General features: G+C 40.0%; 4 protein-coding genes and 1 long non-coding RNA gene across 12 annotated transcripts; 2 read left to right on the top strand and 3 right to left on the bottom strand.

Annotated features, from left to right (window-relative positions):
• Positions 1-3,429: 3,429 nt before the first annotated feature.
• Positions 3,430-9,805, bottom strand: LOC1278432 (ornithine aminotransferase, mitochondrial). 2 transcript variants are annotated; one of them, XM_318019.5, is made up of 3 exons: positions 8,330-9,805; positions 4,655-4,943; positions 3,430-4,572 (listed from the first exon to the last, which is right to left on the bottom strand). In XM_318019.5, exons 1-3 carry the CDS (start codon positions 8,514-8,516, stop codon positions 3,588-3,590), a joined length of 1,461 nt encoding a protein of 486 aa, XP_318019.5. In that variant the 5' UTR covers positions 8,517-9,805; the 3' UTR covers positions 3,430-3,587. The 2 variants fall into 2 exon arrangements, with proteins under 2 accessions (XP_318019.5, XP_001689079.1); XM_001689027.2 differs by lacking the exon at positions 8,330-9,805 and adding an exon at positions 5,076-5,384.
• On the top strand, positions 7,253-9,810 carry LOC133391789 (uncharacterized). The gene is made up of 2 exons (XR_009765259.1): positions 7,253-7,448; positions 7,527-9,810. It is a non-coding gene; the product is annotated as an uncharacterized LOC133391789 (long non-coding RNA).
• Positions 9,811-9,991: 181 nt separating this feature from the next.
• Positions 9,992-14,159, bottom strand: LOC3289849 (stAR-related lipid transfer protein 7, mitochondrial). 6 transcript variants are annotated; one of them, XR_009765256.1, is made up of 7 exons: positions 13,521-14,159; positions 12,876-13,215; positions 12,637-12,803; positions 12,095-12,566; positions 11,678-11,794; positions 11,403-11,534; positions 10,719-10,926 (listed from the first exon to the last, which is right to left on the bottom strand). XR_009765256.1 is itself a non-coding variant. In XM_554563.4 (5 exons), the coding sequence occupies exons 1-5, from the start codon at positions 13,746-13,748 to the stop codon at positions 10,712-10,714; spliced, it is 1,422 nt and encodes a 473-aa protein (XP_554563.4). In that variant the 5' UTR covers positions 13,749-14,159; the 3' UTR covers positions 9,992-10,711. The 6 variants fall into 6 exon arrangements, 2 of the variants coding, with proteins under 2 accessions (XP_554563.4, XP_061504077.1); XR_009765255.1 differs by lacking the exon at positions 11,403-11,534; XR_009765258.1 differs by lacking the exon at positions 11,678-11,794.
• Positions 14,160-16,811: 2,652 nt separating this feature from the next.
• On the top strand, positions 16,812-18,105 carry LOC5667224 (high mobility group protein 20A). Its single transcript, XM_001689029.2, has 2 exons — positions 16,812-17,275; positions 17,344-18,105. The coding sequence occupies exons 1-2, from the start codon at positions 17,038-17,040 to the stop codon at positions 18,078-18,080; spliced, it is 975 nt and encodes a 324-aa protein (XP_001689081.2). The 5' UTR covers positions 16,812-17,037; the 3' UTR covers positions 18,081-18,105.
• A 77-nt stretch (positions 18,106-18,182) lies between these two features.
• LOC5667225 (ATP synthase membrane subunit K, mitochondrial) lies at positions 18,183-18,754 on the bottom strand. Of its 2 annotated transcripts, none has more exons than XM_061643332.1 (3): positions 18,618-18,754; positions 18,454-18,535; positions 18,183-18,355 (listed from the first exon to the last, which is right to left on the bottom strand). In XM_061643332.1, the coding sequence occupies exons 2-3, from the start codon at positions 18,532-18,534 to the stop codon at positions 18,284-18,286; spliced, it is 153 nt and encodes a 50-aa protein (XP_061499316.1). In that variant the 5' UTR covers position 18,535; positions 18,618-18,754; the 3' UTR covers positions 18,183-18,283. The 2 variants fall into 2 exon arrangements, with proteins under 2 accessions (XP_061499316.1, XP_061499317.1); XM_061643333.1 differs by having other exon boundaries at positions 18,454-18,556; positions 18,618-18,739.
• Between the last annotated feature and the right edge of the window lie 2,331 nt (positions 18,755-21,085).

Below are 21,085 nucleotides of genomic sequence, written 5' to 3'. Positions count from 1 at the left end.
TGGCAAATCCCAATTCAGAAACAGAAGGATGTTAAAAAATAAAAATAATAAGCAGAATAATAAGCAATAACCATACAACCGGATACAAAAGAAACAAACAGAACAACTATTCTCTTACCTCACAAAAATAATAATAATAATAATTTATTCATAAAAAAAACCAGCACAGCCCACAAACACAAACGAAAAAAAAAGAAAAAAAAAAGATTTAAATTTAATTTAATGAAAGACCATGAAAGGGGAACCTAATGGAAAAATCGCTTAGAAATAATAAACCGAATCTAGCCCGGTATAACGTAGTCAAAAATACAATACAATACAAAAAAATAAAAATAATAATAATAGTAATGAACGGAGGAAATAACGGAAAAAGACTAAGTAACTAACGACATAATATAAACCAACCTGGACAAAAAAAGGAGACATGGATGACAGTCCACTCCCAAACTCAGATGGTACGCCTCTGATTATACCTCCCAAAAAGAGAGTATAGGAGGATGTAACCCATCAACCTAAACAGAAGAAGAAGAAGAAGAAGACAAGAAATTGATGTATTTTTTAGAATATCTGCGCTGATAACCGTTATACACACATTTCCAAAGATTCCACAACTACCCTATCTTGAATATCTATATTGTGTACGGGTTTAAAAATATATTATTATTATATTATTACATTATCGAACATTATTTTAAACAAAATACACGATATTATAAATTCCAACTCTTCAACTTCGGTTATAAACTTTATATTCATAGATATTCGACATACGACTTTTTCATAGATATTCGACATACGACTTTTTTCGATTTACGCCTTGTTTTGGGACATTTTTTCGGTCCCAAATACAGTCGTATCTCGGGGAATCCAAGGTTATCCGTGTAAAAAAATATTCGACCGCATGTCCTCGGCGCGGACCAGTGTGTTTTGAGAAATGTGCCGCAGATTCAGCATTGCATCCGATGAATTCAGGTATCATGGACGTTTTCAGGTATCATCAACGATTTCAAGCATCATACCGCAATCTTGGCTTTGGCTAAGACAAATTTGGGAAGGGGTCCCGCGGTCTTGAGATAAAGTGTGAAACCCTGTAATACGCAGATGACCACTGAAAACAGTCGATGGGCCTTTAAAAACTGATATCAAATGATTTTAGCATCATATAGCTTCTTCTTCCTCTTTTGGCTCAACAACCGTTGTCGGTCAAGGCCTGCCTATATCACTAACTATACCACTTACTTCTGGGCTTGGCTTTTCAGTGACTTATTGATCGATCCCCCCCATAGCAGGCTAGTCAGTCCTACGTATGGCGGCACGGTCCATTTGGGGCTTGAACCCATGACGGGCATGTTATTAAGTCGTACGAGTTGACGACTGTACTACGAGACCGGCCCATCATACAGCTAACACTGGCAAATTACATGATCATATCACTATGAAATGTAGACTCCGACTTTCAGTGGATCGCATAAATTTCATTCCTTTTTTCACATTAATGAATGGTGTTCTGATATTTTGAAAGATATCGGTCTGATTTTTTGCATGTGCATAGCTAAAGAGTGTCCTCAAAGAGTGTGAAGAAAGTTTTCCGATAAGCGGTCTACGGAACTGTCCAGGGTGCCGCAAAATCAGATAATAGGTTAAACTATAAGGTGTCTGACTTTAGGTGGCCGCTACTGTATATGATGCCATAGAACAACACAAATATGGACAGTTTTATAGTCGGTTGAATGGGAATATTTGACCGGATCGTGTTTCTACGCTATTCTTCGCAGAGTAAAACGTAATAATAACGTAATCACCACGTTTTGCAAGCAAGGTTTTGCAATGTTTGGACATGTTTACTACACGATCGATTCTTAATCGCTAGGCAATTAATTGAACATTGCAAACCATCATCTGCTTAATTCAGCTGCTCAGCCTACTTACCAAATTTACAGAAACGTTAGTAACGGAAAACGGGGCAACATAGAAATCCTTTATTCAAGGATTATTTTACAGGAAAGGTGAATTTACAAACTCAAAATCTATTCTTTGGAGTGTTTCAACAACATGTAATGTTATAAGTTTATAAACAACAATAAAAAAATACTAATTATGATTCAGCAGCAAAATGATGCCATTTTTGCACTTCGAAAATAAGCTTTAAGTAATGTCACAGGGATGCGTGAAAGGTTTATATGATTTATTTTTAAAGTTATGGTATTTTTATAGTCTTTTTGTTAATATAAAAAATATAAACATTCTTATATTTGTATTTGTCCACGACATAAAGGTAGCTGGAAAAGATCCGATTCTGTCGATGTTTTGATAGTGTTTTAATTTTAAAAGTACAGCTTTGAAACAATTTGCAGGATCGAAAGAAAGAAAGAGAACATATCTCTTCGCGTGTGCAAAAGCTTTGGTCATTATTTAAACGCTGTTGTTGTGGGCATCAGATCAGCGATGAACGCTGAAAGATCAAAGCTTATTTGACAGTTTTTCTTTACATTAATGCGTTAATATGATGCCTTGTAGCAATTTTAATCCATACATAAATAGTAAAAGCAGAGAAAAAAGTAAAAATAATTGTGTTTCGTGGAAAATTAAAACAAATAGTCATAAAACTGCATAACATGCTCATTTTGCCCCGTTTTCCCTTACATATAATAAGCTCGGGCGAAAATCGATTCCAATCTGGACCCAACTATTTCCATACCTTTTTTTTCTTTATTCTATATATATACTTTGAGCTAATTGATGTCATTAGCCTCTTTAAATCAGTACATAAAATCTTATCTTAAAATCTAACGTTCTTTTTTACAAGCCTCTCATACCATGAATTGTGAATATCCTGTAATTTACTTCTCTTTACATTTACATACCGCGATCTGAAAAGAGTGGTAAAATAGAAATAACTCAATATAACCAACGTTTCATTGTACCAAACACAAAGTGACGCCTATTCGAGTTGTGAATCGAAAGGCTATTTCATTGGGAGGTGCGAGTTCTCACCCACCCACCCATTGCTATGACTACGGGTTAGATTCCATCGGACGTTTTGCAGGTGGAATCAATGGTGGATTAACACGAATTTAAGCCTTTCTGAAGTGTCGAGTGAGAAGCTGTATGGGGAATTTAAAAAAAAAAAAAACAGAGAAGAATTGTGGAGAAGATTAACTGTGAGTGGGAGATCGGTTGTTGTGGTCGGGGCACTTCGACTTAATCTTAATCCGTCACTCGGTGGAATGGTTAGCTAAATTCCATTCATATTACATGTTTTAAATTCATGGAACAATAAACTAATATCTTTCAAAACTCGAGGCAAGAAAAAGATATTCTAAAACATTGTTGTTTTGTGATGTTTCGATTTACTCGTTCAACATTAGCCAAAACAATATTGAACGATTCCATGATTCCATGGAATGTGTAGACATTAAAGATTGTGAGTTGTTTGTTTAATTTTCATTTAAACCTAATTTTATTATGGCTTATCTTACATCTCTAAACAATATCATATGAGCTCTATCTTTGTTGTGTATGAAAGCAATGAAACGAACCTCTATAAATGTTTCATGACGCGATCCTCCTGTTATTTCCGAGCACGATTACTTTTGCACAAACGACATAATTGTCGTTTTGATAATGTGCAAACAATCCTCCAGCTGCTCCTGGTTGATCGTCAAAGGAGGCGCGAACCGTATAATGTCCCCATGCGTAGGTTTTGCAATCAATCCATTTTCCTTCAACCGCAAACACACTTCCCACGCATCAAAGTTAGGATTGATAACGATCGCGTTCAACAGCCCCTTGCCACGTACGATTGACACGACGTCCGTGGGCAGCTCGCGCAACGAGCTGCGCAACAGCTGACCCATACGTTCAGCGTTTTCGGAAAGTTTTTCCTCCACCAGCACTTGCAGCGCAGCGATGGCCACCTTACAACCGAGCGGATTGCCTCCGTACGTTGAGCCGTGCTCGCCTGGTTGAATGCACAGCATTACCGGATCGTTGGCAAGAACAGCCGACACGGGATAAACGCCACCGGAGAGAGCCTTGCCGAGGATGAGAATGTCCGGCTTCACGTCCTCGTGATCGACGGCCAGCATGCGTCCCGTACGGGCCAAGCCCGTCTGTACCTCATCCGCAATAAACAGCACGTTGTACTTGGAGCAAAGCTCGCGCACCTTGCGCAGGTAGCCTTCGTCCGGCACAACTACACCCGCCTCGCCCTGTATCGGCTCCACCATAAACGCACACACGTGCGGGTCCTGCAAGGCTTTCTCGAGAGCGGCTGTGTCATTGTACGGTATCAGCTCGAACCCAGGCATGAACGGTCCGAACCCGGCGTAGCTGCTAGGATCGTTCGACGACGACACGGCGGCCAGCGTGCGGCCCCAGAAGTTGCCCTCGGCGAAGATGATTTTGGCCTTGTTTTCGGGAATCTGTTTCACCTTATAGCCCCACTTGCGGGCCAGCTTGCAGGCCGTCTCGCCTCCCTCGACGCCCGTATTCATCGGCAGCACCTTGTCGTACCCGAACAGATTGGTCACAAACTGTTCATACTCGCCAAGCACGTTCGAGTAGAAAGCTCTGCAAGGAAGGAAACGAGTGCATTGTAGTGCATGAGGTACGTACGCCCAACAGCACAGTGAAAGTGCAATCGAATGCTTACCTCGAGGTAAGAGTCAACACTTGTGCCTGTTCCGTTAAGGCTTGCACGATCTTTGGATGACAGTGGCCCTGGTTGACGGCAGAGTATGCGCTCAGGAAGTCGTAGTACCGCTTGCCTTCGACGTCCCAAACGTACACACCTTCGCCCCGGGCTAGTGCCACCGGCAGTGGATGGTAGTTGTGCGCTCCGAACTTGTCCTCGCGATCGAACACGGCTTGGGATTTTGGTTGGGCTTTCAGCGCCGTAGCTGCGTGACCGTATCCGTTCTTTGCCATTTCGTTGATATTTGCTAAAATGAAGAAAACGCACAAAATTAAACAGGAGAAATTGTTTGTTTGTTAAGATGAGTAAACGATTCAACAATTGCAAGAAACCCAAAAATTGCAACGCTCTTAGAGAGACGGTGATCAATCGTACTTACTCTCACGATCGATCACAGAAATAAAAACCCCCGTTTCAAACAAAGCTCCAAGTATAACAACACAATTACAATAATAAAAAGTGCAAACACTATTCGCTTCTTGCTATTGCAAACCCCTTCTGTGCGATCCGGAATTTGCAGAGTGAATGGGTGTAAAAGCAAGCGCCAACAGCACGAGACAGTTCACTTATGAACTATCGAAACCAAGGACAAATCAATTAGTGATTGATAAGATTATAATGATGGACAGTGAAGTGTTCGCCTTCGAGGGACAGTGAGATCTCTCGTTGTGATGATCGTCGTGCATGCACATACAACAATATTTGCGTAAAACCATGGCAACAGTGTGTGTTAGTTAGTGTTTTCCTTGTGCATACACGGAACGAAACAAAACGATCATTGGGAAATTTTGCACATGCGTTCGCGCAACACATGCTCTGAACCGCGGCTATTTATGACATTGCTAACAAAAGTTGGGCACCACTTTCTTAATATTGTGAGTTTGTCGACTATAAATAGTCTAAAAGCAAACCACGGTTGAGGTACAAGATGAGAGAGTAAAAAACGAAAAACCAAAACAAAATCAAATGGAAGTGTTTTAGCTTTCTATGTCTATGTTATATCACGTAAAAATGAAATGAATGATAATTTCACGCAATTTTCCGCTACGTTCAGGATCAGGAGTTTCCTTGAAATAAAAGTTTAGCGGTCCATTCAACAAGACGATCTACTAGAACGTATTAGAAGCATACAGGCAGAACAAGGCAAGGATTGTTCGGTTGATTATAATAATACAGTCTGTTCCCGAGTTACACGGTTCTACATATTTGCCTACAGTGTAAAATTGCAAAATTTGCGTTTAAATGAGCCTTTCTAGATTTTTTATTATGAAGTTCCCCTTCACCAGATATTAGTCAATCGGGCTCTTGCTTTGGGGAGACGGTCCCGCATCTTTTTAGGTGTTGTTTAAGCTAACACTTCTAACGATTTGGCCAGCGGGTACTATCCAAATCTTAAAGCTACCTCTTTTTGTGCTTCTTAGTACGATGATGTATGCGATCATGTCGGCTTTACAGGAGCAACCATGAGCTGCTATTTCGATTACAGCATATTAAATGATAAACATAAATAAATGTAAAAAAGCCCCAATTTGGGAGTCTCACAATCAAAAGCTGAGAGCATCTCCTAAACAAGCTAAAAACTGCAGATAAGCAATTTCTTCCCCTTCCCCTTCCAAGCGGGGCGCTTGTTGACGTTGTAAGGGTTAAAATAAAAAGCATATTATTTTTATTATTCATATGTCGTCACGACAATTAAGCTTCAATAAAATATAGTATTAGAAATTTCATGAAATTGGATAATTTTCTTGTCGAAACAAGATTGAAACGTTCACTCAATAGCTAAAAGTAACGTTAAAGTGGCCCACAATAAATTTGTTTACGAAGAAATGCGACCCGCAAACTGTAAAGTTTGGAGACCGCTGCCCTAAGGAATTAAAGAACCTTTCCTTCAACTTCAATCTTAATTGAAAATTATGTACGCTTAAGATATTTGTTGTGCCAAAAATGTGTGCCTAGCACTATCGAAATCGTTTTTTTTTTTTGCTATAGCTCAATAGATAAGTTATTCTTCATTGATTGTTGGTTTCTATTTCATGGATGGCCAGTTACTTTTATGTAGTTACTCATAACTAGTTATCGGTAATTTAATTTTTCATGGTATAATATTTGATAATTAGCACTGTTCAATTTGTAACTGTTTAGGTAAGTAGCTACTCGTTACCAAGTAAGAAAAAAAAACCTTTTTTCCAACTTTCTTGTACACATAATTGCATAGGTCGAAAGCACACAGTATGTTAATCAATCGAGCCTCTCCAACATGGGGTTAGCTGATTAGCTGCCATTGAATTATTTAATAGGTTACAGATAGCAATCCAGCTAGTTGCATTTATGTGCCAACCAAGCAAAAGTCCGCCAAATCTTTTTAAAATAATAATATGTATTTTAAAAAGTGGTTCATGTAAGTTTAATTGTAAAAAAATAAGTATACCGACTACCTTTGAAATCATTATCAGTAAACAGCTCAGTAACTGGTTCGCAACTATCGCGAGTGATAAGCAATCTGGTACAACTGCTATTGCGTATTTTATTACTAAACTCTAGTCCCTTCTCTATCAAAGCGTAGAATAAATAATAGTCCAGCCGTCCTTTTGTGGCGATCCGTTGTAATCGCAATTAATTATTCCCTGTGCGAGTGCGAACAGCCTTTTGCTTTCCATATTTTACTGCCAACTACTGACGTCATTACGTTTTCGGTATCACGTCTCGCCAGATGAACCGCAAAACCTCTGTAACGGAAAGGTCCCATCTCCAGGTCAGTATACTTTTATTAGGCTTTTTTTTAAAGAAATATTACACTACTTAACAAAAAAACATTACGCTATCGCAAAAGGTACCCGTTTCCGGCACCGACGTCGTTGCCACGTGCGCAGCAAATTAAATTTTCATCTTGAAAGATTGCGGTTTTAGCTTCCAAAACAACCACCGTTGGGGCGTACGTCATGATCGAAGGAGGCTTATGACCGTCCAAATGCTTGGACCAAACGATAGACAACCGGTTTTCAGTAGAACAATGGTAGGCAAAAACAGCGGGTTCAGCGCAGTGTTTTTTAATGTTTTATCAACACAGCAGTGCGAACAGTATTGATAAGGAGCCGTGCGAAAATCAGTTCGCAGGGGTCCTTCGCTATAAATACTTCCATGATAATGGGCCCAGACAATGTCAGCCTTGCCAGATTAGTGAAGGATGTTTATGAAAGGCGAGACATGTTTTTACTCCCAGCAGGCGATTTCGTTCCAATGCCCCCCGCGCATGCGATTCCAGATTGTCACTGAATGCCTCGGCAGATGCAGCGTTACAAGGGGTGAAGGAATTATTCAAGATCGTGGCAACAATCGATGGACCAAGGAAAGGACACGTTATTTTCTAAATCACGATGAAGTAACACTGATGTTCCCTGTAACTTACAATTTGTTGTCATATATTGGAATAACTCTTCTACTTGAACATACTAGTTTTATTATGATTCTTACCAAAAATCATACAACCCAATCAAACAACAACAACAACAACAACAACAACCCTCCTGCTAAACCGGTTCCAGTAAGGTGAATAGTGATTGTTGTTCTTTCTTTTCCTTATTTTCCAAATTCTTATGCGAATACCATTTTACACACGCATTAAAAAACACTTACCGAGTCCATACTTGTTGCGGCCAGTCAACAATGCGTGATGATTGTTCATAGGCACCACTGTCCGTGCAGACGATGAACTTTGACGAAGTCCTGATGCTGGCATGGGAGATTGTGTTGAGAAGAGTGGTACCAGCAGTTTGTCGAACTGCTTGGTCAACAAATCAGACTTGCTCACTTGACGCAACATTATGGACACTTTAATCGTTTCACCGGCACACTACGATCTGCGTACACGACACCTGATTTATACGTTGCTTGATCTACGCACACACGAATGGCAAATGGCAAGCTGCTACCGGTTGAATTGTTTCTCCGCCGTAGGTCACTTGTTTCAGACACACTTGCGCCGTGTTTCACTTCCCGTGTTGAACTGATCGTTCCACGCTGATGCGGCGTCTACCATATGTACAAGACGGGCCCCCGAATTTCCATACACACCACACACGCTCATTATCAGTACACAAAGCAACAGCCGGGATTTGCCGTCGCAAAAAGGGTAGAAAAAAAGGTAACCAAACTTATCGCACCGGGAGATGACTGATTACTCTTTTGAAGGAACGGTTTAACACTGCACCGTATGCCGTGGACACTACTGCCAGGGGCCATAAACTTGCGGCCCGTGGGTTCTTCGTCACTAAGCTCGTATTGCATCGATAGCATTGTTGTGCCACCGACTTGTTCCCATTACCTGTACACGCACCTTGCCACAGGGTATGACGATTTGGGCACCCGAAATCGGTTGCTGCGTTGTTGCTTAGCGACAATGAATTCGCTGATAACGCACGCTGCCTGTTTGAGTAGATGACGCATGGATCGATCTGAACGCGTTACGATGATAGGGTATCATCGTGTAAACGATCGTTATTTAGAACAATAATAGCCAAGCACAAATGATACTAGAAGATTCTTCACGACACCTTACCATAACACGACCTTACACGATCAAGCGAAAGCTATTGCCTTTAATTGTTTGACATATGTTTGAAAACGATAATACTTATCGTACTGTCCGTGTTAAGTTTCATCAGTATGGAGTTTGTCTACATGAATAATGATTCATGTATTTATACTTCGTTTATATTTATGTAGCAGAATTGTAATTGAAGTTAAAAAAATCAAACGTAAATAAAGACAATGTTCTTAGGTATTACAGTAATGCAAAAATGTAGCAAAATGGCAGTAAATCTGTTACAAAAATTAATATTAGATTTCTCAATGCTTTTTAACCCTATGACTTCTCTTACACATCACACAAAAGAATAGGCTCACAATAGAACGCACACTGTCAATTGAATATTAATGGAAGACTTTAGCTTTATAATAAATTTTGAACACAAAACTATCGTTTCTATTTAACAATATGTACGTGTCCTTCACATGCAACTTTTATGAATTACAACACAGAATAGAAACAAAACATATTACAATGCAATTTGAATAAAATATCATTTAGTGAATAAAACACTATTCTGAGATAATGTTAGATTTCTTTCTTTGTTATGTATTTGATTCAATTGAATGCCATATGTTCGAAATTAAATTGCAATCGAACGGCTCGGTTTGTTAAATGTCGCGAAAAGCAAAACTGATCATACTCAAAATGTTTCACAAACATCAGAAACTTTTTTTTCGGAAATCGGAGAGAAAGTAGAGGAACTAAAATTGAATTTTAATTTGTATTGGTTTTACTATTTTAAACTTTAACAAACAGAACGTTTCACTCCAAGGTACATAGTTCCCTAGTACTTTAACAATATTAAAGACAAAAGGTAATTTTCACACTACTTTCTGACTATCAATAACACATGCGATATTTACAATTACAGACACTGCCCAAAAACCTCATAAAATAAAATAAAAAGATTGCACGTCTTTTAATGTCTGCAACGCTGGTAAACCAAGCCAAATACAATTAAAAAGGAATAGCACGATTGCCTACATTAATGGCAAAAAGGCCAAACTGAGGATAATAGAGAACAATCCGTTGAAGTATTTGCTGCACCGGTTGCGTGCGGTTGCTGAACGGAACTCAACTGTTCTTCTTAACGTAATCAGTTTTTGTGTTATGAATGTATTGTAACTGGCAATTTTGAGGTATTTTTGAGCCTTACTATTATTACGCCGCGATTTGAGTAATTGATTAGCATGGGGTAAGCATCCGCAATTAAATATGTCTATAACTCGACTTTGGTTGCTTACATAGGTTTAGCCATGGTTTTGGTCCTTAGAATGCAAAGAAACCCCTTACCTCACTATCCACGAAGTAGCATAGGACACGTCATACAAACCTTACTCAGTACCAACACTGCCCGGAGTGCAATTAGTTTCCCCCCAACAAATTAGCAGACCGCGTGAAATCGCGCGTTGAGCGTAGGGACCGGATCAAACGAAATAGATGTAAGAATATAAGTAGCTCCACCAGGATGTTTTCTTCACCGGTGGGCATTCTTCCACTATACTTTCACACGAATCTGTCGCCGCCGCACTGGGTGAACTTGCCTTGCCGTTAAGCTGCGTCGACTCTACATTGGACTTAGAGGTTGTTGAAGCTAGTGGTTGATGAGATGTAGAATTTGTTTCGACATGGATTTCATTGACTGTAGAAATATGAAAGGAAATTTGTTAAGTTTTTGTTTAGTTATTATAAAATAAAATACTGAAGAAAAAAACAATCTAAAAGGCGAGTTAAGGTATTTTGGGCGAAGAAAAGAGTTAATGCAACAACACCAACAAAAAGTTATCTTTTCAACCAAAACCAACACAAACACTTTAAAAGAAATGTAAAGGTAGCATTAACTGAATAATCCTTTCAAAAAAAGGATCGAATGTAACTTTTTTTAGTTATTCTAGTAACTTTCCTAGATGTTCAAAAAAACAAAATCAAATTCATTGGCTTCTGGTATCATACACTACTCAAGAATGTTGCAAAATTCGTTATTTAAGCCAAATAAAGCAATTCTGTTAATTTAATAGTATCATTTAAGGAGTTATTCCATGAAATCCCTGACTTGAACTGGAATAAATAACCGAAATGAACAAGGTGGTAAAAAGCATAATAAATTTGAAAGCTTACAGTGAGCTACACAAAAGGGCACCTGCCTCATTGAATAAGAAGGGAGAAACAAATCTTAAGTTTCTGGTAAGACAATTCTGTTCAAATGTTTTCTTCGCTGTTCCAACTACTGGCAAGAGACTGTGGGGAAATCTAATATACAACAACAAAAAAAAGCTATAATAAATAAGTACATACATTTTGTAAACCTTCTGGTTTACTTACTAAACTTTCTGTAATGCTGTAACTGTTCTTACAATATCAATTCTAATAAAAAAAATGGTTCTAATAGTTACCTCATATTGTTGGAACATTGCCACACTTTGTCCCACTATTTCTTATATATAATTTTGGAACAACCTACTTAATTTTAAATAATATGTAGCGCCAAAATTTCAACTTTTTCTCTACCACTGTGGCGGCACGGGACAGTATTAGCAGTGTATGTGGATGGATTTCAATGGAACATACGTACAACATTAACGAAGCGGTGTGGCCGCAGCCAGCCCCATTTGGGCATGAATGTGTAGCCAAATGTAATCATGAAAATGAACGCCCGCATATTGCCAGGGAAGAGAAAGAGAGAAAAACGAACATACATACATTTAGTACCAGCAAAGTCAGTTAGAGACTGCTGAAAGCCCTCACTATACATAACGCATTATTCGTGATATGACAAAGCATGAAAGTGAGGTGTATTTGCAAACACGTACCTTGTTGTAGACTAGATTCTTCTTCCTGCTTTTGCGCTTCCGTGAAATCCTCCGCACTGTATCCGAGCAGTGTGTCTGGCGGATATTCGAAACCCGGATCCTTATGCTTGTCCCAGAACTCGATAATCCGCGTCTCATTCTGCTTCTTGGCTTTTGCATAGTTCACCGTCGCTTGGTGAAGTTGCCGCAGGAAATCGGGCATCTGCTTTTTAGCCACCCAGGTGGTAATGTACTTCGGTATTGAAAGTCCTGGATTATCGAAGTATGTCAGTACGAACGAGACTCCTGGCTTGTTAAAGGCAGTCGTTGGTTTGATCACCATATAGCTCCAGTACTCATGAACACGCTGGGTGTGCGGTTTGGCGGGACACTTGGGATGCTCCACGCTTTTATTCACAATCATTATTACACGCCGACTGCGATCGATAAAAAAGCGCCTGTTGTACACGTAATCGCGATTGGCAAATAGTTTCTGTTCAAAATGAAACGAAATGTTTATACAGTTTCCGGTCGCCATCAAACAAAGATGTTACTATACGTACCGGCCATAAGGCCTCCCAATAGATGATGTGACTGTTGGATCCTTTGGCCGTATCTTCGTCTATCACTTCCAAATTGACAGCAGTATTGTCCCACTTTTTCCGATACTCGACATCTATTTGGACGTGTAGAAAATCTTCTGCCGTCACGTCAGGATACTCAACGTAAACTAGGGGGAAAAGAAAATAAAGCAATTATAATAGTTGACACAAAAAACCGGCTGTTCGTCCATCGTGTGTACCTTTGTAAGCAAACAGTCCTGGCTTGATCTCCTGACGCCAAGTGATCATACGTTTCTGTTCAATGTACGGTTCCCAGACGGTGTAGACGTTTTGCTCAGCGGACAACATTTCGGTGACATTCTTGGGACAGCAACAATAGTTGACACCTTCTACCCGGCAATCGATCTGCTTTCGTTTCCGACACTGTTTGCAGTAGATCGTTTCCAATTGCAGACGCTCCAGGAATTGGAAGTCGTCCATGTGCTCCTGCACCGACTCAAGTTCGATTCTTTCGCGTTCCCAATCAAACGTAAGCAGTGCTGCGGACGAGAGTACGAACCCTTTGGCATGTCGTTGTACCTAAAAAGCCGAAAGCGTCGTAGAAAGAAGTACGTCAGTGAGATGATTAAACATGCATTTGGGGTGTTTGTGTTACGGGTGCTGATGTTTTCAATGCATTAGAAATCGTGTTTGGTTTGGGATTCGCTAAAAATAAACCCCCCTCCCCTCATACATTCCACGCTCATGATACCTTGCGCACGAATAAAGCATTGAGGACTGATATTTCGTTATCTTGTTGATTTCGTTGGGTTCCTGGCGATCCGCTGACGTCCTGTTACATAAACTAAAGACCCTCCCTCAATGCGGTAGCGCCGAATGCTTACCTGACCTCGGAAGCGTTTCAGCAATTCCCGAAGCGCGCGTTCCTCCCAAATTTTGGCATAATGGGCAAATATCTGTTGGCTTCTTCGCAATTGCTGTGCAAACACGAACTCACATTGCGTTGCCCAAAGGCGTAATATGCTTGCTGATTGATCTTTCACATTTCTTCTTAAGTATTTATTGAACTTTCGCAGCGCCAGCGTACTGTTTGGGATCAGTTTCAAAGCCATCGAGCTGCTGCGAATTGATTGCGACGGACCGTAACTAGGAAGGGAGCGCTGACACTAGTACACGGTGTTAATGCTCTAATAAATTTAGGTAACAGGCACGGAACATGGTTCTACAGCGGAGAAAATTGTTGCTAATTTGATTCAATCAAACGCGCAAAAATGCCGGAACCTTTTGTGTAGCAAGCCTGTCGGTTTGATAAACAGATAACAACAGCTCTTGATGACGATTGAAACGCACTCCACTGATGAGAAGGTAATATACAATATAAAGTACACTACAGTAGTACCGTTTGTTTAGTATTGAACGCAAATGGTTTTAAAGAACTTTCGTCTGAGTTTCCTTTATTTTTTTTATTTTTTTTTGCTGAGTGATGCAACGAGTTTGACAGATGCTAAACATATGGCATTCAAACTACAAAAGGTAGCTCACTAGGCACCTTAAATTGTCACCGACCCGCCAGGCACCCGCTAGGCAAAAACCCGGTTTTCACGAGGTTGCCAACGCTCCAAATCGGTGCGATTTTCTCTCGCTGGCGAGTGTTTTTGAAAGGCGTCGTGAGGGTTTTTGAAGGTTCAAGATGACTACCCAAAAGCTAGCGCTGGTGTGTGATTGTGTTGGTTGTAAAAATCAAATGACCAAATTCTAAATATACTCCACCTCCCCCCCTCTCATTGTTCACCAGGGATCCTTCATTCCATGTGTATGCCGCATGAAAATCTGCGTACCGCCGTCTTACTTGCTCGTACATGTTCCACTATCGCATCAGCTGATCCGGTGGTGGCCCAAGCCCCACAAATAAAGCTTAAACGACTGGAAATACAAATAGTAATAGCAACAACAAAAAAACGAACGCTTCATAACTTAACTTGTTTGCTAAATAGATGGCGTTTTTTAACTCATGATTATGCAGCTGTGTTTCGCCTAACTTCATCTAATTATGGCGTATATGAGAATGGTCATGTGGTAAGATACGTTGGTATCAACACCAGCTAACATTAACACTCTGGGCGCTGGCATTTTGCATTAGCTTTCTGCGGAGAACACAGCCCAAGTGCCACAAATCCACTAAACGACCACTAAACGGCTTCTAAACGACTCAAGTTCTCTACCTAAACGGAATATAGAAAGACTTCGTTTAGCAGACGGCAAACGACTCATGCATTCTAAAAATAGCGAAAAAGCTGGTGGCGCTCTCTGTTGGTGGGATACCCCAACCAGTTGAGCTTCATCGCTTGGAGGAGAGCTTTCTCATTTCCTCTGTACTGTTGTATGGTTTCGCATTGAAGTTATGCATCGCTAGAACTAGAACGGCTATACGATTGTTTAAATACTTAACTCCAACGGAAACCACCATCACTGAAGCAAGTGAGATTTGAGTAATGGTCATTGGTGTTGATACCCACGTATCTGACCACACGACCATTCATATAGATTTTTGCTCGGAAAGTTAGAAGGCTATATAGGTCATGATAAGATGAAACTTGTCGAAACACATTGCAAGAAAAGGATAGCAATATAATGATGAGTTGTAATACGCCATCTATTGATCAAACCAATGAAGCTGTGGAGCTTTCATTTTTTTTCTATGGATATTCAATTTTCCAGTCGTTTAAGCTTAATCTGTGGCGCTTGGGAGTACAAGATAAAAAAAGCAATGAGAGCGTTTCATTGGCTTACGATTGGCTTCTGCAATATACACTCTCTCGTTGCAATACGCTCTGCTGAGAGACCAATCACAGAAAAGTAGAGTGAACAAAGCTGTGATTTCGCAACGAGCCACACAGCGCCCAGACCATTAATCAAATTTCACTTGGTTCAGTTCAGTTGATTTCCATTGGAGTTTAGTACCCAAATAGCCAGCTCGTACTTTATAGCTGATTTAGGGCTGTTTAACGAAAAATCGTTCCGATGTCGTACTTTGTGGCTGATTAAGAGATAGACGGTACTTTGCGGAACTATGGAGCTTTTTAACAGGCACATGGTACTCTTTGGAACTTTGCGGCTGATTAGCACTATGCGTAGGGTTCATGATGGAACTTGAAGGCTTGTTAAGAAAGGGTACTGAACTTGGTGGAACTTTATAGCTTTTTAATGCATGACATCGGTTCAAGGTGGCTCTTGTCAAAGTGTCAAAGACGGACGCCGGCAATAATCTCATTGCTGCTGCACAAGTTAGATTCGTTACTTGAAGAATGAATATTGAGTGAAGCGATTGTGAATTATCAGTAAATTGTGTAAAAATTTGTGTAATTTATCAATACAAAAGATTTAAAAATATACATATGTGTTTAAACCAAACAAATTTTGTTGTTTATTTAATCGATGACGCTTGCTTGAAAATAAAACACAAAGAAAAATAATCCCTGGCATCGTGGCATAAGGAAGCTGCTTAGGCGCTGTTTGAAAGACCCACATAGAACTTTGATGCTGTTTATCTACTGCAAAAGGCGAATTAGAGCAGCGATCTTTAGCGTGCCAAAATGAGCTGCTTAAGCAATTCTGGCTATTTGGGTATTTAAGCAATCTATTCTAGTTCTAGCAATGCATAACTTCAATGCGAAACCATACAACAGTACATAGTGAAAGAGAAAGCTCTAAAAGCAAAGAAAGCACCGCTGTGTTGCGATCCAACCAACAGAAGGCGCTAATATCTTGTTTGCTATTTTTAGATTGCATGAGTCTTTTGCCGCCTCATAAACGAAGTTTTTTATATTCCTTTCAGAATGAGTCGTTTAGAACCCGTTTAGTGGTCGTTTAGTGGATTTGTGGCCTGTTACCCATCAACTGAATTATGTTTGTACTAAAATGTAATCGATTCCGTTATAGGCGAAAGAACTCCGCAGGAGCCAAAGCCTCTCTAAACCATACTAACAACAACATCGATTCCGTTGCAAATAATTGAACAAAATTGCACACATTACATTTAGTTAACTACCAAGTTTGTTTACCTTTTTTTACGTGTCCATATGCGCGAAAGAGATGGCGTAAATTGTCATCAACACAACGAAAGGCATATGGTAAAAGGTCAAAGAAGCGTTCGAAGTGAAGTGAGAGAGGGGGCACAAAAGCTTACTTTGAAACGAGCACTGTACGCAAGTAAAGGAAGGGTAGAGAAAATGAGCGAAATACAGTGATAGTCGAACGTCAAACCCATCACCATGTTGTACGGGGAACGAATCATGCACGTTCTCGTAAAAAGTGTGCTTGTGTTCGTTGTCTAAGTTTGTGTGCATACAAACAAAACAGCAGGGAAAAGGATTACCAATTTTATCAACAATTTCGCTTTCAATGGAAAAGGAAAAACCGGAAGGATTAGATAAAAAGTCAGCAGTAGCCAATCAGGATGATTTGAAGCAGGAATTGAAACCAACGGATGCAGGTAAAAATGAAGGAAAAGCCCCTGAAACAAGCAACGCGTCACCGTCCGGCAGTGGAACAAAGGGTAAACAGTCGGCACCGAAGACCACGAAGAAAAAAAGGCAAAAAGCTCCGAAGGATGCAAATGCACCGAAACATCCGCTTACTGGTGAGCTTGTTAAATCCGTGTTCTAGCTTGCTTACATTTAATTGTCAACACGGTTGAAAATATTGCAGGATACGTTCGGTACATGAACGAGCACCGCGAAGGAGTGCGCCAGAAACACCCCAATTTGACGCCCATCGAGGTAACGAAAATAATGGCCGAAGAATGGTCCAAATTGTCAGAAGAGAGAAAGAAACCGTATCTAGAAGCCGCAGAGGTTGACAAAGAACGGTACAATAAGGAAATATCTGAGTACAAACTGAACAATGAAGCGAAAGCTAAAGCGTTACAGAACGAGTCGCAAGTAGCAAAAAAAGAGGTGACGGGGCCAAAAGTAGTCATATCGTCTATTCCATATGTTAATGGCAAGGTAGAACAAAAAGTGGCTCGCCAAGGCGATTACGATATACCCATTTTTACGGAGGACTTTCTTGATCACAACAAAATCATCGACTCGGAGCTGCGCACGTTGCGCAAATCTAATATAGATTATGAACAGCAGAATTCGGTTCTTGAGAAGCACGTCGAAAACATGGAAAATGGTATTCAAAAGCTAGATGGCGAAAAAAGTAGCCTGGAAGCACAGAATGTTGTTTTAGAGAATTATCTAAAAAAGTTACGTGCCGCACTGGCTAATGCACTGCAGGGTTTACCTCTTGCCAGCGAATACTCCGGAGCCACAATCGACAATATTGATCAGTATTTGGAGAAATTACATCAAATGGCAGATAGTAGTACGCAGGGCCATACATTGAACAAAGCAAAAGATATTATTCGTAAGCTAGATCTCCATAATCTAACGCTTTAAACAACAACGTGGAGATGCAAACAAACGTTTCTCATTGTTCTAATCCGATTCGGATCCGAAAGTTCGGCACCATGCATGCAAAAGAAGCACCGAAACGCCAGATTCTAAGATTTACTCGACTGTTGCATAATGTATTTCCTCACGAGCACACTTCACGAAGTAATCCTATGTAGCGTAGCATGAACTCTTCCGGCGTCCTGCCATTACTTCTTGCTAGGCTTCAGTGAGAAGTACAAGATCAACAACCCAATCGATGCGTAGGTGGCCTTCGCAACCTGATTATAAATAAATGAAAAAGAAAAGGACGTTACTTTTGCTGTTTTCAACAAAAAAAAAGCCGGAATAACTTTGGCAGCAGACGAACGATATTTACATTAGCGCGGCCCCGCATGGTTTCGCCATTGAAGATACGGGAGAGTCCGGTAAGTTTGCTTTCATCACCACCACCAGCCATTCTGCAAAATAAATAATTATAGCTTCAGTTTACTGTGAAAATGACGATAACTGAATATCTGGAGATTTTCTAATGCTACATACTTGGAGTTATGTAATTATCACTGTTTATGCAAAGCGAGTCGGAAAACAGCGAAAGATTTTCGTGAAGTGAGCAAGGGATATGTGTGTGTAGGTGGGTGTGTGTGTTTTAATTCGGTTTGACTGCTTGTGTCACGTTTGACAAGTGCTGTCAAAGTGTTTCTATTTTGACCACATATAATTTCCACTGTTCAACAAATACGTTTGAATTTAGCAGTTATAAAACCGAAAAAATAAGATTATTTTAATTTTATTTTTTTATTTCGATCATCATCTTGTTTCATGTTTATTGTATTTGGTGTAACGATCGACGCTCATAACGATCATGACGGTCATACCGGTCTAGGAGTTACATTCAGCCCATACCGGTCTAAGAACTGACCATGAATTAATTCCGGTGTCGGAACTGATACTGAACTTTTACTTATCCTGAAACAGCTGCCGATTAATTTCCGATCCTGGAACTGTACATTCACCTTTTCTGGATCAGGAACGAAACGTGATTCTGTTCTGGCCCAACTAACTGATTTCGCAGATCGACGAACCATGTCTGGCAGTAATATGCAGCGTAGGAATAGCGTAACTTAATTTTCTTGCCAAAAATCTTCTTTGTCAGCATACCGTTTCTAATTGAAATTCTCCCAAAAAAAGAATAAATAGCGTAGAATAACGTCAAAGACTTAAATATTCAGAGAGTAGTTTAGAAGACACATAGATTCTATATGTATCGGTTGATGTAAATTTATGTACTCACAGCTTACGACAATCAGGCTAATTGATAATACTTCTAAAAACATAGGAAGATTCCTAATAACTTTATTGTATGTTCCTCATTTTGGCTATTCTTGGAGATCACTACACATGGTGATGGTCACGGAGGAAAACAAATCCGTACTCGCTTAGCTTTCTCCGGACACTTCGACTCCGGCGAGTCCGAACGAGTCTAGTGAGTTCAAATGAGTCCAGTTAGTCCGAATGAGTCCGGTCAAATCCGTATAGGAAATATTTAAAAAGAAATTTAGGGGTGGGGGGGGGGGGAGGGGTTGAAGGGGTCGGTCTAGCTCTAGCTTACGATCACAGCCATTAGTTCTATATATCCGCAGCTTTTCAAATATATGTACAATTTTAACACATTCTTTACACATTGCTTGATTGTATTTGGTTAACATCGATATCCATTTTGAAAGGTCAGTTGATTTACGTCGATGGATTTTAGGTTCGTGGATTTGGCGTTTGTTAGTTCGTGTCTTTCAATTTTGCGTCTGTATCACAATTTTGCGACCAATAATTTTGTGAACAATTATTTTATGACCAAGAAATTTCGTAATCTTGAACAAGGATGCAGCAAATGGTAATGTGTATTTACAGTAGATCTCCAGAACAATAATTAATTGAATATTTTGGGACACTGGGACAAATAACGATGTTTTACATATAGGACCATACGCAGGAATGACTTACCGTATTTAAGCGTATAAACGACTCCCTTTTAGGCCGAAAATGGATAAAATTTGATTATGGGGGTCGTTATACACGGGGAGTAACTTTTCGATTACACCTGTGACATTATATTCGATTACATACAAAGATACGGCCTCAGCAATATTACTCGATCGAAAAAAATAGATCGATCCGACTGCCATGTTGGTATCATTTGACACTCATATTGCCTACAAGTTGTTAATTTTACTGTTTTTTTTGTAAACTTCTTAGATTGTTGTTCATATTATAGTTCCGCTTTGTATGGAAAAAATCGAATATTTAAAAAATGCCATCGACCCGATCGACCCGAATGATCAGTAGGTGAGAGAAAGCATAAGCGTACTTTGACCCGACCTGACCCGAACTCGCTGTACTAACGGGTCGTAATCGCGCATGCTCTCTTGCATCTCGGGTCGACCCAAACGACTCCCGTTCGCTTATGGATGGCTCCGATCCGGTAGGTGCGGGTCGACCCGCACATCACTAATATAGGCTACTTGCATTCAGCGGGAAACGGTGTTGTGTCAGTATTGTTTAGATTAGCAAGACAGGAAGGAAGGGTATGCTCGAGGATCCTAATTGACCACGAGCTCCACAAGGGACTAATCCCTAGTCAATTTGTATACGTGTCTGGTATCTATTGCTACCTATTGACATTGAAACGTATGCTAGACTTGCTACCTAATGACATTGAACGAATTAAAACGCATATTAGTATCACAGGAGACTCACTAATCTAAAGGTTCCCTGAATTACACTCCGGTAACCACAATTCAATCAAATAATTACAACTTTGCAAAATATGTACAGGCGGTCCCCGAGATACACGGTACCTCTTATACGCGGATTCGGAGATACGCGGTTTTCTAAATTTGACAGTTCTTTGAGCAAATTGTACTGATTTGACACATCAATTTAAAATTGCCAAATAATTTCCGTTTTGATCGAATGTTAAAAACTATATCAAAAGGTTTAAAACAGTTATATTC

The sequence above is a fragment of the Anopheles gambiae genome, chromosome 2 (genome assembly GCF_943734735.2).
Source record: "Anopheles gambiae chromosome 2, idAnoGambNW_F1_1, whole genome shotgun sequence".
In the NCBI taxonomy this organism is placed as follows: domain Eukaryota; kingdom Metazoa; phylum Arthropoda; class Insecta; order Diptera; family Culicidae; genus Anopheles; species Anopheles gambiae.
The sequence above is the reverse complement of the archived record's forward strand: the minus strand, read 5'-3'. Positions and strand labels throughout refer to the sequence as shown.

Excerpts from the sequence above, each read along its gene's own strand:
- LOC1278432 (XM_318019.5), bottom strand. The coding sequence starts at position 8,516 with ATGTTGCGTCAAGTGAGCAAGTCTGATTTGTTGACCAAGCAGTTCGAC. Across the intron at positions 4,944-8,329 it reads CCGCAACAAGTATGGACTCG|CAAATATCAACGAAATGGCA; the intron begins GTAAGTGTTTTT and ends TCTTCATTTTAG. Across the intron at positions 4,573-4,654 it reads GTGTTGACTCTTACCTCGAG|AGCTTTCTACTCGAACGTGC; the intron begins GTAAGCATTCGA and ends CCTTCCTTGCAG.
- LOC3289849 (XM_554563.4), bottom strand. The coding sequence starts at position 13,748 with ATGGCTTTGAAACTGATCCCAAACAGTACGCTGGCGCTGCGAAAGTTC. Across the intron at positions 12,804-12,875 it reads AGGACTGTTTGCTTACAAAG|TTTACGTTGAGTATCCTGAC; the intron begins GTACACACGATG and ends TTTTCCCCCTAG. Across the intron at positions 10,927-12,094 it reads AGAATCTAGTCTACAACAAG|TCAATGAAATCCATGTCGAA; the intron begins GTACGTGTTTGC and ends ATATTTCTACAG.
- LOC5667224 (XM_001689029.2), top strand. The coding sequence starts at position 17,038 with ATGGAAAAGGAAAAACCGGAAGGATTAGATAAAAAGTCAGCAGTAGCC. Across the intron at positions 17,276-17,343 it reads ACCGAAACATCCGCTTACTG|GATACGTTCGGTACATGAAC; the intron begins GTGAGCTTGTTA and ends AAAATATTGCAG.
- LOC5667225 (XM_061643332.1), bottom strand. The coding sequence starts at position 18,534 with ATGGCTGGTGGTGGTGATGAAAGCAAACTTACCGGACTCTCCCGTATC. Across the intron at positions 18,356-18,453 it reads CCATGCGGGGCCGCGCTAAT|GTTGCGAAGGCCACCTACGC; the intron begins GTAAATATCGTT and ends ATTTATAATCAG.